This window comes from Stegostoma tigrinum, chromosome 10 (assembly GCF_030684315.1).
Source record: "Stegostoma tigrinum isolate sSteTig4 chromosome 10, sSteTig4.hap1, whole genome shotgun sequence".
In the NCBI taxonomy this organism is placed as follows: domain Eukaryota; kingdom Metazoa; phylum Chordata; class Chondrichthyes; order Orectolobiformes; family Stegostomatidae; genus Stegostoma; species Stegostoma tigrinum.
Genome location: NC_081363.1, coordinates 48,360,520 through 48,377,286, shown reverse-complemented (window position 1 = coordinate 48,377,286; position 16,767 = coordinate 48,360,520). Strand labels below are relative to the sequence as shown.

General features: G+C 40.5%; 1 protein-coding gene across 7 annotated transcripts in view; it reads right to left on the bottom strand.

Moving 5' to 3' along the window:
* Window positions 1-16,767, bottom strand: part of LOC125455747 (E3 ubiquitin-protein ligase pellino homolog 2) — a 206,891-nt gene that overhangs the window by 112,840 nt on the left and 77,284 nt on the right. For 3 of the 7 annotated variants that reach the window (XM_059649173.1, XM_059649174.1, XM_048538143.2), the window contains one exon: window positions 10,345-10,633. In XM_059649173.1, the coding sequence (XP_059505156.1) occupies window positions 10,345-10,421 (77 nt within the window). In that variant the 5' untranslated portion in view covers window positions 10,422-10,633. Of the gene's footprint in view, window positions 1-10,344; window positions 10,634-10,735; window positions 10,825-11,067; window positions 11,092-11,120; window positions 11,190-11,307; window positions 11,332-16,767 lie in introns of those variants that run through there. The other 4 variants (XM_059649179.1, XM_059649177.1, XM_059649176.1 and 1 more) reach the window with 4 other exon arrangements.

The following is a 16,767-nucleotide window of genomic DNA, read 5'->3' as shown; positions in this document are numbered from 1 at the left end:
TCCCTGCTTCCTCAACACTATCTGTCCCTCCACCTATCATTGTGTCATCTGCAAATTTAGCAATAATGCCTTAGTACCTTCATTCAGATTAATTTTTAATATGAATAGTTGTGGTCCCAACATGGACACCTGCAGAACTCCACCACTCATTAGCTGCCATCCTGAAAAAAAAACCCTTTATCCCACTCTCTGATTTCTGCCCGACAGCCAATCCTCCATCCATGCTGCTACCCTGCCTCTAACACCATGGGTTCTTATCTTATTTACCAGCCTCCTGAGCTACACCTAGTCAAAGACCTTCTGGAAATCCACACTGGCTCTCCTTTGTCTAACTTGCTTGTTACCTCCTCAAAGTAACAGGTTTGTCAGGCATGATGTCACCTTGACAAAGCCATGCTGACTCAGCCCTATTTTATCACGCACTTCAAAGTACTCCATAATTTCATTCTTTGGCCAAAAGTGACTGGGGAGCTGGCTACAACTGACTGGGAGCAGCTCCTTGCAGGTATGACTATAGCAGAGCAGCGGGGCCATTCAAAAAGGAACTGGGGAGAGTACAGGTCCAACATATGCCCGTTAGAGAAAAATGTAGCAATCAGTTCAGAGAGTCCTGGATGTCTGCAACAATTCAGGGCTGGATAAGAAAGAAGATAAAAGCTTTAACAAAGTCCAAAGGCAGCAATTCAGCTGTGGCCCTAGCAGAATACAAGTAGTACAAGAGGAAACTTAAGAAAGCAATTAGAACAGCAAAAAATGGGCATGAGAAAGAACTTGTAAAAATGATTAGGGAGAATCCTAAGATATTTTATAAATATATTAAAGGGAATAGGTTAACTAGGGAAACAGCAGGGCCCATTCGGGACCAAGGAGGCAACCTGTATGTGAAGCCGAAGGATGTTGGAAGGATGTTAAAAGAATGCTTCTCTTTCGTCTTCACTCTGGACCTCAGCAAACAGGACTGTGGGGAACTTGCAGAGTTTGACATAGGAAACAAGGCAGTATCAGAGGCTCTGTCAGGCTTAAAAATGGACAAATCCCCTGATCTCACATCAGTGGTAGGGAAACTATCTGGGCAACTTCTGAAGGAGCAAATTAATACCCACTTGGAAAGGCATGGATTTGTCAGAGGGAGGTCATGCCTAACAAATTTGTTAGAATTTTTTTGAAAATGTGACCAAGTGTGTAGATGAAAGAAGTTCAGTTGATGTAGTTTGTATGGATGTTAGCAAAAGCTTCTGATAAGGACCCATATGGCAGACTGATTCAGAAGGATAAAACACATGGAATGGGAAACTTGGCAAGATGGATCAGGAACTGGCTGAGGAATAGGACACAAAGGGTAGTGGTAGAAGGCTGTTCGCGTGACTGGAGGCCAGTATCCAGCAGTGTACCACAAGAATCGGTACTGGGACCTTACTATTTGTTATATACATAAATCATACAGATAAAAAATGTTGAGGAATGTTAAGCAAATTTGCAGTCAAGTCCAAGATTGATAGATGGTTACTAGCAAAGAAGATGGTTGTAGGTTACAGGAAGATATATATGGGTTGGTCAGATGAGCAGACCAGTGGCAGATAATATTTAACCCTGATGAGTGTGAGGTGATGCTCTTTGGAAGATGAAACAAGATGAAGGAATATTTAGTAAATGGCAGGACATTGGGTGTCTTAGCAGGATCTTGAGGTAATTATTCACTGATCGCTGAAAATGACAGAGTAATTGAATAGGTGAGTTAAGAAGGCATATGGGACACTTGCTTTCATCAGTCTGGCATACAGTATAAGAGCAAGAAGTAATATTGGAGTTGTAGAGATCATTGGTTAGGCCACAGCTGGAGTACAGTGTGCAGTTCTAGTCACCTCACTGCAAGGAGGATGTGATAGCACTAAAGTGGGTGCACAGGTGGTTCACCAGAATGTTACCTGGGATGGAGAAATTGAGCTACAAGAGGAGACTAGACAGGTTTGAACTGTTTTCTTTAGAACAGAGAACACTGAGGAGAGACATGACAGAGGTGTATATGGTTATGAGGGTATGGACAGCCAAACAGAGATGGGTCAATCACAAGAGGGCAGGAGATTCAGCAGGGATTTAGGGAGAAAAAAGACATTTTTCATTCAGTGGTGTAAAGCCGCCTAGGAAGGTCAGGGAGGCAGGAAACCTTATAACCTTTAAAAATATATCATTACATTCAAGGATACATGGCAAGCGCAGAAAATTGGGATTACTGCATCTTTTGTGGTAATTATGTCAATGCAGAAAAGGTCTGTCAGCCTATCAAGTCTGCAATGCATGAATCTATGTGTCAAATAATAACGGACTCTAAAATCTTAGTAACAACTGAGGGCGAGCTAACGGGCCTATAATTTTCTAAGATAACACGGTGTGAAGCTGGATGAATATAGCAGGCCAAGCAGCATCAGAGGAGCAGGAAGGTTGATGTTTCAGGTCGAGACCCTTCTTCAGAAATGGGGGGGGGGGGGGGGGGGGGGGGGGGGGGGAAGGGGATTCTGAAATAAATAGGGAGAGAGGGGGAGGCAGACTATCTCTATAATTTTCTAATTTTTGTTCCCTCCTTTCTAAACTAGAGTGTTTCACCAGCTATTTTCCAGTCCTCTGGGACCCTCCCTGACTCAAGTGATTCCTAAAAGATCACGACTAATGCCTTCACAAACTCCTCAGATATCTGCCCCAGAACTCTGGGATGTAGTCCATTCAGTCCAGGTGATTTGTTTACCTTTAAGCCTTTCAGCTTCCCCAGCAGCTTTTCCATAATGATGACCTGTGTTCCCTGTCTTTCTTGAAGTTCTGATACACTACTAATATCTTCCACCAGAAGACTGATGCAAAGTATCCATTCAGTTCCTCCATGCCTCTTTCTTGACCTTCACAGAACAGTTGGGAGGGGAGGGGTGGTCTTCTAGAACAAGGGATCACAACCTTTAAGACTGAGATGAGGAGCAATGTCTTCACTCAACGTGGTGGGCCTATGTAATTATCTATCCAGATAAATATATTGACTTGGCCTACACTGTGTTAAAAACAAAACTTCTAAACACTAAGATTAGCAAAGAGAATGAGGAGAGGGAGCGGAACATGACAACGTTATAGAATATTGAATATTGGCTATGATTGTACTGAATGGCAAAGAAGATTCATTGGGCTAAATGGCTTACACTTGCTCCTAATTTACATTCTCTATTTTCTACAAAAGACTTACCACATGATTAAAAAGGAAGTGTATTGAATTGAAATGCACATGTGCTAACAATGTTTGACTATTATGGTCACTTCATTTAATGCCAATTACAACAATTTCAAGTTGTTCAATTTATTGAAATGGTGAGTCCAGCAGCAAGCTATTTTCAAGAGTATTTAGGAAGTGTTACATCTCTGACAGCATCTTCCAGTCTTCCATGCATTACTGCACACATACAGTAATCAGAGTTGCTATCAAATTTGCACACAACTAATACTACTTATTAGTGATAATGGGAACTGCAAATGCTGGAGAATCCAAGATAACAAAGTGTGGAGCTGGATGAACACAGCAGGCCAAGCAGCATCTCAGGAGCACAAAAAGCTGTTGTGCTCCTGAGATGCTGCTTGGCTTGCTGTGTTCATCCAGCTCCACACTTTAATACCACTTATTGTTAATTTTGCCAGAAAAAAATAATTTATCAATTCTGCATTGTTTGTTTGTAATAACCATTTTACTGTATTTGAAACTATAGTCTTGCAACAGAAAATTGTCTGGAATTAAAAATCTACTAATCACCTTGAAACCATTTGCGATTCTCAGGAAACCCATCTGGTTCACTAATGAACTTCAGGAAGCTAATCTGCATCCACACCCACATCAATATGATTAAGTCTCAACTGCTCTCTGAAATGGCTTAGCAAGACATTCAATTGAACCAATTGCCGCAAAGTGGGATAGTGCCAAAATTAAGACAGCTGTCTCACAGACGAGTCAAGCAACAGCCTGTCATTGTCATAGTCATGGAATCATACCTTACAGACATGACCATCACTATCACTGGAAACACCCCGTCCCAGCAGCAAGGCAACCCACCAGAGATGGTGGCATGGTGGTATACAGACTGGAAGAAGCTTCCCTGGGAATTCTCAGCATTGACTCCAGACCGCATGAACTGTCATGGCATTAGATTAAATGTGGACAAAGAAACCTCCTGCTGATTGCCACATACATTCCTCCTTCAGCTGATGAATTAGTACTCCTCCATTTGGAACAACACTTGGGGAAAGCACTGAGAGTGGCAAGGGCACAAAATGTTCCCTGGTTGGGGGGGTTTCAATGTTCACCACCAAGAGTGGTTCAGCAGCAGCACTACTGAGTTAACTGGTTGTGTCCTATAAGTGACAGCTATTAGAATGGGCTGGCATCAGATGGTGAAGGAACCAACAACAGGGAAAAACACTTGCTCTCATTCTCATCAATCTGCCCAGTGCAGATGCACCTGTCCATGACAGTATCAGTAAGAGTGATTGCTGCAGAGTCCTTGTGGAGACAAAGTCCCACCTTCACTTTGAAAATACTGTCCATTTTGTTGCGAGGCACTAACCTGTGCAAAATGGGACTTCAAACAGATCTACCAACTTAAGACTGGGCATCCATTATGCGCTGTTAGTCATCATCAACACCAAAATCATACTCAAACACAATGTGCAACCTCATGGCTCAGCACATATCCCACTCAACAAATACCATCAAGCCAGGGGATTAATCCTAGTTCAATGGAAAGTGCAGGAAGGCATACCAGATGCCGCACCAGATAAACCTAAAAAATGAGATGTCAATCTGGTGAAGCTACCAAGCATACCAAATACCATAAGCAGCAAATGATAGATCAAATTAAGTAATCCTACAACCAATTATCAGATCTAAGCTCTGCTGTCTTGTTATATCTAGTTGGAACTGGTGGTAGACAATTTAACAACTTACTGGAGGCTGAGGCTCCACAAATATCCCCATTCCCAATGATGGAAGAGCCCAATACATCAGTGCAAAAGAGAGAAATAAGCATTCACAGTAATCTTCAGCCAGAGCTGCCCGGTGGATAAACCATCACAGCCTCTTCCTGTTGTCCTCCAATATCATTTCAGATGTCAGTCTTCAGCCAATTCGATATGATAATCAAGAAACAGTTGGAGTCACCGGATATTGCAAAGGCTACAGGCCCTGATAACATTCCGGCAATAGCACTAAAGACTTTTGTTCAAGAATTTGCTGCATACCTAGCCAGGCTTTTCCAGTACAGTTACAACACTGGCATCTATGCAACAAAGTGGAAAATTGCCCATATACGTCCTGTACAAAAAAAAAGGACAAATCCAATCTGGCCAATTATCAGTCTATTCAATCATCAGTAAAATGACAAAAAGTGTCATCAACAGTGCTATAAGTAGCACTTGCTCAGCAAAAACATAATCGGTAATACTTAGTTTGCATTCAACCAGGGGCAGCTCTGGTTGTAGTGTCATCAGAAGCTAAGTTCAAACATGGCCAAAAGAGGTTAAAAAAATTCCATATAAGGTTAAGTGACAGTCTCTTTGGTGTCACAACCTGGCATGTTGAAAAATGGCTGCAGTTACTGGAGGTCAGTCACCTCAGCCTTTACTTTCTTTTACTCAGAGAGTAGTAAGGGAATGGAACGCTTTGCCTGCAACGGTCATAGATTCGCCAACTTTAGGTACATTTAAGTCGTCATTGGATAAGCATATGGACGTACATGGAATAGTGTAGGTTAGATGGGCTTGAGATCGGTATGACAGGTCGGCACAACATCGAGGGCCGAAGGGCCTGTACTGTGCTGTAATGTTCTATGTTTTATGTGCTATGTTCAGCCCCAGGACATCTCTGCAGGGGCCCCGTGGGGTAGTATCCTACACCCAACCATCTGCAGCTGCTTCATCAAGTGACATTTCCTCCATCATAAGGTCCGATGTGACAATGTTCACCAATGGTTAGCACGATTCACAACTCCTTAGATACTAATGCTGCCCTTGGATACTAATCCAGGCTTAAGCTGACAAATGGCAAGTAACATTTGTACTGCCAAGCAAAGTCCATCTCCAATAAGAGACAATCTAACTACCACCCCTTGACATTCAATGGCAAAAACATCATGGAATTCGCCATCAACATTCTGGGACTTACTGTTGACTAAAAACTCAACTGGACTTACCATATAAATATAGTGGCTAGAAGAGCAGATCAGACGCTCAGAATACTGCAGCAACTTACTCACGTCCTGACTCACCAAAGTCTTTCCACCACCTACATAGCACAAGTCAGGAGTGTGATGGAATGCTCCAGAATATGCTTGGATGAGTGCAACTTGAACAACACTCATAGAGTGTCACATTATCCTCAACATAGTAGCACACTTAACTGGCATCACATCCACAAACATCCACTCCCTCCACCATCAAGTCTTTGTAGCAGTAGTGTGTACTATCTATGATATGTACTGCAGAAAGTTGCCAAGTCTTTAGACAACATCTTCCAAGTCCACAATCACTTCCACCTAGATAGACAAGGGCAGCAGATACATGGGAACACTACCACCTGCAAGTTACTCCTCCAAACTGGTAAGATGGCAGTGGAGTAGAGCTTCTGTGCCTGGGGTTGGTCCGTTCTGTCCAATTTTCTTTTCAACTTTTTTTGCTCTCTTTTCTCGTTTTTTTTTCTTTTTTTAATCTATTTTATTTACTTCTTGTTGAAGAGCTTGGTTGTGGTGACTGCACTGGCAGCAACAAGTAGGCCCAGCACGGATTTGTGGCAGTGGCGTTTGAAAGAGTTTCAGTTCCCGGTGGCTTCTGTATTGACAGGGCGGTCCTAGCACCAACACATGGCTGCTGTGACAAAGGCGAGTCTGGGTCTAGTTCAAGGCCAGGTGGCATCGCCAATGGCTGCATCAGCAAGGTAGGCCAAAAGCAGAATCATGGCAGCGGTGGGGTCGAGTTTGCCAGTGCAGAATGTGGCAGCATCAGTGGCATCTGGTCCAGCAAGGACACATAGTGGCGAGAGCGTCAATGAAAGCCAGATGGTGGCAAAGAATGGCACTATTCATTCCAATGGTGGGAGGGTCAGCAAAGGTGACTCATGCATGGCCACCAGGGCAAATACAGAAGGGCTCTATATTTGAACACATTTTGTTTATTTTTTCTCTGCCTTCATGTTCTGGTTTTGGTTCATTTTTCTGTGTTTTAAGATGGCACCAGAGAGTGGCAACAGTATACAACACTTATCACTGTAATTTGTAACAAAGTACAGTGACAATAAATCAAATCAATATATCATTTCAATCTAATCACTCACCATCCCGATTTAGAAATATATCACCATTCCTTCACTGTCAAAATCCAGGAATTCCCTCCCTAAAGGCATTGTGGATCTACACACAGTACAAGCACTGCAATGGTTCAAGAGGCTTCTCAGCACCACCTTCTTAAGGGTAAATAGAGACAGCTGCCCAGCCAGTGACGCCCACATGCCACAAATGAATAATAAAAACAAACTTCGTTATTCTTGAACACAATATCATTGACAATGTTAATGAGGAAACCCTTGGGTATGCAATTCAATCCATAAAAGCACTGTATGTGATAATTCACTATTTTTGTCAACTACAAACAAAAGGTTACAAGTTTAAATGTCTTCTACACAACTCAAGTACTATTTCAACAGTGATGAATAATTTCTAAAATTTCAGGAGTTCTTATCACTAAAGTTTTAACATTTGAAACATTGAAGTCTATTTAAAAAGGTAACATTTTCCCCAAACAATTCTTTGTAGAAGTTAGATGTTATTTACTTGTCAAAAAGAAAATCGTCTTCAGAGGATCCATTCAATTATATTACTTTTCAACCGTGGCCTTGTTCAAAATAATTAAAAGGCCATCCTAGCCAATTATTGCTTGATTTGTCTGATAACTTTCTCCCATTAAACTGACAGAGCTAACTATTCTACTGCAGTGTATAAGATGTTACTGCAGAAATAGGATGGTGTGTTAATTGTAATAGGCTAGAAGTTCCCATAAAAAAAGATGAAAAACTAAACTGAGTTTATTCTAAAGGAGTACAACAAAATCCCAAGGTTCTATGAATGACAGCATAGCATAAAATCTTGCAAAATCCTTCAATGCACTGTTTATAACTGCGGTAGATAACTTATCTATCATCTGAAAATCTACAGGGTTAGAAATGTACAATTTGAAATATGATTTTAAAAGTTACATGAAAATTATGTTTCTATTACGCAAAAGGATGCAGCCTATATGAGATCAGTAATAGGCCTAAACCCCCGATCTTCAGAAAAGCATATTTGATAAATTCACCTGCAAGCTTCTGTTGCCCTTCAAATAAGTAGTAAATAATATTTAATAATCAAGCTGAAATATGTAGAATGCTTAGCATATTTGGCCCGGTATTTGATGTTGCAAAGATTACAAAACTATCAGCATGAATTTACAATGTTACAATGGTAAAACTAACAGCAACTTCTAAAATCCACACATGTAGAAATGTTTGGATTTTCATGTTTATAGCAGTGATTCCATGTTATTCTCCAGTTGAAATCCTCTTCAGTGATACTCTTCTGAAATCACTTCAATCAACACGAACTTCCATTTCTACACTACTGTTAATGTTGTAAAAAAAACCTTTAAAATGTTACATCTTGTTGAATATTGTGTAACTACTCTTAGACAGCATCTTAAAATCATAATAGCAGATTTTAAAAACCTCTCCAGCCTTGAAACGACAAATTTTATATTTGTGGAATGTCAAATTTCACCACTGTGCTACATAAATATACTCTACTTTTTTAATACAAAAAACAATAAATGAATAAGAAGTAAATAACAGTTTTTTCTTCTTTCCTGCTTTGACGTACTGAGGTTAGTTGCTTAATGTACTTGATGTCATCACCATTACTGGACACCTGAATTAAAAGGATATCAAGAAATGGAGAGTTTGGATAAAGGGGTCTGCTTCAGAGAGATCGCTAGAGGCTTGCGTGCAGCTTTCTTAAAAGATAGCAACAAATGCTATACCTCAGCATGAACTAGGAAATCCAGTTGTAATATTAGTAATAAACTGCCCTCCTAGAAATTTGAAGTGATTGTTCTGATAAATATTATGCCCGATCATATAAATATCCGAAGTACATCATTCTGAGTAATCAGATGACCATCTTTTAAAAATCACAATTTTCATTTTTACTTCAAGCAAATGTGTTTCAATAAGAAACCACAAGTTTACCATTCACTGAAATGAACAGTAATTTTAAAAAGGACTTTCAATTTATTTGCTATTAAACATGACCAAACTATTACAAAATAAATAACAATATTTTCAAGTTTCATAAAATAAATTATTGCCAAATGGGCCAGGATAAAAGCAGATATTAGACTTCTAGGAGCAAAATCAATCACGGACAAAGTGGCATTGGGGTAAGAGGCAGATACAGATTCATTGCACAAAAAGGACATAAAAAAAACAAAAAAAATTTTTGAAGATGGCAAATAGTTAGTCGTGACGGTCAGTGCAAGAATAGAGAAGGAAAATAAGATTTGAATCAATGAATGGGGTCATAAATGATGGCAAGGAGTAAGGATCAGAATGATAGTGGCAACTATTGTTCCCCGCGAGGATGAACAGCGATCCAGGCAGTACTGTGCAGAGGACAAACTAGCTATGTTCAAAAAAGATAAATTAGAAGGGCCGTCTTCATGGGGCAAAAGAGAGGTTGTTGGAGGGAAAATAGGGAAAAGCTAACAAGCATTCACAGTATCAGAGAAACAGTCCATCTGCAGAGAAAATCAGAATGCAGTACTCACGAAAAGATATAGAAAGAGATGTCGTTCAGTCAAAGAGACAGACAATTTGCACAAAGATATAAGGGCCCGCACAGAGTTTAGACATTGAGAAGTGGGCACACGGATCCGTAAAGGAAGAGGCCATGTGCAGAGAAAGTGAAATAAACACATCAACAGCATAAAGGCAGAGAACTCAAGACAAATATAGAACATTAAAAACTTAGTTTAATGGAGACACTGAAGAAAGATGACATGTTCAGCGGTTGAGGTAGCGTACTAACAGGCAGCGGAGCAGTCACAGATCACTTGCCATGGAGCGAGGAAGAACACAAAGATGCAAAAGGAGGTGGGGAAGACAAGTGCAGACATAGTGAGGGGGAGATCTGCAGTCAGAGAGAAACAAGAATACCCCAACATTCAGAGCAAAACAGGGATCTACAAAGAGACGGAAACGTTGCCTTCAGCTGAAGATATGCTGCTTATCATTTTACTCACCCCAGGACGATGAGTTCTCCATACTTCACGGGATCCTTGGTGGGCGCAGTGTGATCTTCTTGACTTGATGAAAACATGAGTGGCGCTCGGTTTACGTCTCGCCGACGTTCACCGCTCAGTACTGAATGACTGTATCCACAAGCATACCATGAGTTTCGTCCTTTTATTTATTTGTGCTGCTTTGGTTGTGGACGGGTGTTTTGTTTTGTCCGACTCCCTTTCCTCCGACGTCTCCTCCAGCTTCTGATCCTCAAAATCTGTCCCTTGCTGCCAAACAGCCGAGTGCTCCCTGCATCGAGAAAGAACCAAAGGGAAAAAAAACCGTCAACAATCAGATTAGTCAGCTGGCCAGGGCCGGGGGCGGGGGAGGAGTCTACCAATAACTGCTCACCCGGGAGGTAACCCTGTGGCCACTATTACACCGACTAAGATCTTTTCCATCACTATTGAACTCTATTACATGCACGTCATGTCCAATCACACAGCTTATTCTTGTGTTACTTCAGAAATGCACAAGTGAGAGGTGTAAATTTTGAAAAAAAGGTCATTCATTTTGTCAGCTGCTCACCACCCCCCCTCCCCGGAACTCTTATTGTGCTGCGTTCCTAGTCGGAGGGTGTTATGTAAACAGAGCAGACGGAGCCGCCGCGTGAAACGCGAGCGCCTGGAAAGGGCCAGGGTTCGGAGCGCGAGTCACGCCACGAGTCAATTAAAATAACGAACAGCAGCGCGAGCCGCGAGTGTTCATGTAGTCAGGAGGCCCAGGCTCCCCTAACTCATTAGCAGGAATCTGCCAAAGGGGCGCGGCTACAGCTGTCACTTCCATCCGTTCCGAGTTCGAGAGAAAGGCAGCCCCTGTAAACTCATTTGTGCCCGACTGGCGTGGCAGATGTCGGCGTTGTGTCCCAACCCTGCCGCTGACTGTCGCCTGCTGCTTGTTGCTGTTGGTCAATGGAAGCATACACTTAATGTGTTGAGCTGTCTCTCCTATTGAACCTCGGTTCCGGGGCCATGCTGGTACTGCCAGATCCAGCGAAAACAATGACTTTGCTGTTCCAAAGTGTCTCTCTTTCCTCCCTCCCCCTCCCCAAAAAGGTTTGCCAGTAAAGCCACAGAAAGCACAATGTGACAGCTGTGGTGTGTGAAACTCCGTTCATCCTTAACTTTTATGTTAGAGTGCTTTGACTTGTTAAACACATCTTCAATACACAATAGATTAATAGGCTTCTTTCAAGTAACATTTGAATAATCCATATTGAAAAACGTTTTGGAATTACAAAAAGAATTTGGAATAAAAACATGCATTCAAAATTAGGCGCGATTAAATAAATGATTATTAATATCATATAATGTACATATGTGTATTCGAAGTGAAAGCTTAAAGTTCGGTTGCTGCCAAACCATGCGACGTTTAATTTGTCAGTCATAAGAGCCTGACACGATCTCTGTGAATCCTGCACTACCCATCCAGTATATCAAATAATTGTTTTTTTGTAATTAAAGCATTTCCGAGAAATTTACCAAATTGTAGCATTTCACATTGAAATGCTAAACGTATGGTTAAATATATTCCACCAAATCTAAATTTCCTTTTTAACAGTGAGAAACAAATATTGAAAACAGTAAAGGGAAAAATAAGGAAGTAGTCATTAGGAGGCATCTAGATATCAAGTTTTAAAAGGAACAGGAGAACGGAGATTACGGGAAAATTAAGGAGTTCCAAAGTTTTTGATTTAAAATTTCATAATTGTTGCCAAATGGCTAATGGTGAATTTTAGACAAACTCAAATACAGCAGCACATCGTTTACACTGCAATTCCTGGATTAGTTGAGGGTAGGGAAGGAAGAGAAAATAGACAAAAAGGAAAGAAAATCTAAGTTGCAAATAAATCTGTAAGCAAGTATGAAGCAGCTTAGTATCCAACCCGCTGTTTCGTAGTTGTTTAAGTGAAAATAGTGTTGTTGCATGACGTGAGTGCAACGGGGCTGGACTTCTGTGCCATTCCATTGTAGCATCCCCATGGTTGGTTCAATATTAAAGGTGCAAGGAAACATATCTGATTGTTGTCACAGCGTCAATGGTTGCATGCTAGCTGCAATTATATTTGCAGCAGATGGCATATGATTCTGCCTCTTTCTGATCTCTATTTCCCATAATCATTGGCTGATAGACATGACAAAATCTAAAAAATAATGACTTCGTGGCAGATGCCATCAATCAGTAAACACTGACTCTAAATTGTTTTGCTATGCCTTCTTTTACACCAATGTCATTGAAACATGGTGGAATGGGGTGCTTCCAAGGAATTTATTTACATTGAAGTTGAATGCTGTATTTAGTTAAAAAGAGGGCTGGACACATACCTGCTTACTTCATAGCCACCTTTGCACAAAACTTGAGGGGGAAAAAACACACAAAGTGGGACTGCAAAAATGCATATCTTAATGTCACTAATGTTTTGAAATTTCACTATGATTTCACATGAACTGTGCAAAGGGGATGATTACATGATCTTTATCAAAATAAGTCAGAACTTTGTTTTTATAGATCTTCAGGGCAGGAATTACTAAAACAGTATTCTTTACAGGTTTCAGCAGTTTAGTCTTTTACAACCAGCCGTCTTACCATAAAGTCCAAAAGTTTGCCTTCCAATCATGTGATTATTTTAAAACACAAACTGAAATGATATTGGATATATATAGATAAAAATCCAAAACTACTCTAGTGCATAAATGGCACTGAAAAAGATGGTGACTCCACAGCTCTTACAACAGGACTTTCTAAAGTGAGGGACTTCAAAATTCCAAGTGGCACAGCAGTGTCTGATTGCTTAACATGTATCTGAAATACCTGTCTACTACTTTAGTGACCAAATTTACCAGTTTAAAATAAATAAGTCTTTGCTAAAGACAGTCATTGACTTTTTTCATCCTTAATCATTCATCTCTTCATATTCTTTTACATCAAGGTGAAGTCCATTATCTCCTTTTGCACCAAACAATTACAGTTGAATCTCAAACTCATTTAAAGCTTGCACTTTGTAACCTCAATGCATTATTTGCAGGATATTCAAATTTTGTTCATATATTTTCATGGATATTGGATGGTGAAAAGTGATTAATTCTTACCTCAGAGGAAAAGCACCACATTTTATTTCCAACTACTTGAACTAAGTGGTGACTCAGTTCAAAAAAGAAGCTGAGTGATTCTCCTTTTGCAGTTCTTGTGTATAATCTGTCAGATATTAGCTTTATTCATATTGAAATAGTTATCTAGAGTGATGAGATGTACTCCAGCGGTCATGTGAAGTTCATAATTAAAGTTAATGATGTTGGTAATTCTTCACCAATTTTAACTTGGTTGGCATTTAGGGTCTCAAGTGTTTTTGCACTATTCATGCAAATTACTTATCCCAGTGCCATATCGTGCTTTACGACAATAACTGACTACACTTGAAAAATATTCCATTTGCTTGCGATGTCCTGTGATTATGAAAGGTGCCACAGCAATGCATGTACAAATTTATTTTTACAATAAGTGACGTAAGCGAGTTTCCCAATTGGAATCTTCCTACCTGTATGATAAGGGTGGACCGGTGGAATGATGCCAGGTACATCAGCTTTGCAAGAAATCTACCTACAACCTAGCACCCAGATCTTCAAAGATGTAACATTTTGAAAAGGTTATGCTAGTCTCTCACTATTACTCTCCTTTTCCATGGCAACAGCCTTTTATGCATTTAGATGCCTGTCTGCTGGGAGGTTGGCTATGTCTAAACATTTAGGTAGTGACCTTTAACAATCTTTAAATTCATATCATTTCACAAAATTGGATTGAACTAAACTCTGAAATGAGAGGTCAGCATGTTAACTGACTATACAAAACAACCATTCATCCAAGATAACAAGGTGTGGAGCTGGATGAAAACAGCAGGCCAAGCAGCATCTTAGGAGAGGGAAAGCTGATGTTTTGGGCCTAGACCCTTCATCAGAAGGCTAACCCTAACCTGAAGAAGTTAGCCTCCTCCCTCCGGCCAAACCTCAGGGGATCTCTAATTTGTCTGTCTCCTCTCCACCTATCTTCTCCTCTATGCATCTTCAATCCACCTCCTCCTCTCTCCCTATTTATTCCAGAACCCTCTTCCCCTCCCCCATTTCTGATGAAGGTCTAGGCCCGAAAAATCAGCTTTTCTGCTCCTAAGATGCTTCTTGGCCTGCTGTGTTCATCCAGCTCCACACCTTGTTATCTTGGATTCTCCAGCATCTGTAGTTCCTATTATCTCTTGCCATTCATCCAATTCTGTTATTCAACAGGGTGCTACTATCCCAACTGTTGGTATTTCTGGCCAAGTCAGAGCCCAGACAAAAATGTGGCTTGATAAGACCCTTGTTATAAATTTTAGTTAACATGGTGATCATTCACTCCAGATTTTCTTTAACAATAAATATTTATTGTACAAAAGACCAAGTGAATAAAAGCTCTCCACATACCCAAGTTAGAAAAGTCTTAAAGTACACAGCAAAACAAAGTTTCATCAGTGCCTTATTTTATCCATTACAGAGATAGAGAAATTAGCCCTCAAGTATCAAATCCCTGTGTTCAACTTAACCAATTCTCTTTAATCCAATCGATGAATTGTGAAGTCTTCTTACATGAATCCTCATAAAACTGACAGCAGCTTCTAATAATCAGAAGATGTCTTGGGACGTCCTGCATCCAAAACACCTCTGAAAGTCTCAAAATCTGAACTTTTAGACTGAAGTAACTTTGCTTTCTCTGCACTCCCCTATTATTCCTTTCAAACAGAGAAACTATATTTCCTTCTGACACTAGTCAGGTCTCCTCCAAACTCCCTTTCAATCTCTGGGGTCCCTAAGATTAGCCAGATGAGAAACATGCTAAAACAGCTTTCAATGTTTACCCCACTTGTTGTAAACCACTATTATAAAAGCAATCTTCTGATAACATTCCAAGGAGTCCTTGGTCTCTAGCATATACTGGATAAAGTCAGTGTTCCAAAGGATTGTCTGACTTAGCTAATTTTTAAACCTTTCAGAAATGTAACCAACCCCATATGCCACTGTTTGAAAACCCAAACTCTAAAAAAAATTAATGAATATAAAAATCTCATACCTCTCTTCACAAGAGAAAGTTTACATTCTTAATGTAGTGCATGATTCATGCACACAAGATGTTTGCAAATTCTAAAACAGTGATTCTTCATTCCTCCAACATTAAGCCCTAAGGTGCATTCGTGAAAACTCTTCAGTCAAAAACAAATTATTTACAATGGATGACAATGGCTAGAAATACATCTGAAAATCATTATGAGGTCAAATCTTGGTCTCAAGTCATCAGAGTTGTGGAATATGGGTGTTGGTGGTTGGCCAACAATTATTGCCCATCCCTCGGTGATGGTGAACTGCCTTCTTGACTCCTGCAGTCCACATGCTGTACGTAGTTCCACAATACTCGTAGGGAGAAAATTCCGTGATGTTTACCCAGGGACAGTAAAGATACAATAATATATTTCCAAGTCAGGATGGTGAATTGAACTTGCTGATGATATTCCCACGTATCTGCTGCCCTTGTCCATCTAGATAGAGGTGGTTGTGCTGTCTAAAGATCTTTGTCGAATTTCTACAGTGAATCTTATAGATAGCACATACTACTGCTGATGAGCATTGATAAGACTGGATGCTTGTGCATTTGGTACCAATCAGGTGGGCTGCTTTGTCCTGGATGGTGTTAACCTACTTGAGCATTGTTGAAGTTGCACCATCCAAACACATAGGGAGTATTCCACAACAGCTGTACCTTGTAAATGGTGAACAGACTTTGCAGAGTCAGGAGGTGAGCTACTTGGTGCAGTATTTCTAGCTTCTGACCTGCTCTTCAAAATGGCAAGCTCAGTCACGTTTCTGGTCAGTGGTAACCCCCAAAGATGTTAATAGTAGGGGATTCAGTGATGGTTACACCATTGAATGTCATAAGACAGTGGTCAGATTGTCTCTTATTGGAGATGGTCATTGCCTGGCATTTGTGTTGCACAAACGGTACTTGCCACTTGTCACCCCAAGCCTAGGGATTATCTAGGTCTTCTTGCATTGAAACATGGGCTGCTTAGTATCTGAGGAATCATGAATGGTGCTGTACATTGTGCAAACATAGGTGGGCAGTCCCACATCTGATCTTATTAGAGAGGGAAGATCATTGATGAAGTAGCTGAAAACGGTGGGGCCTAGAACAATGAACTCATGAACTCCTGCAGAGATGTCATGGAACTGAGATGACTGACCAACAACTACAACCATCTTCCTATGTGCCATATATGATCTAACCACCAGACAGTTTTCCCTTGATTCCCGTTAATTTCAGTTTAGCTAGGGCTCCTTGAAGCCACACTTGGTCAAATGTGGCTT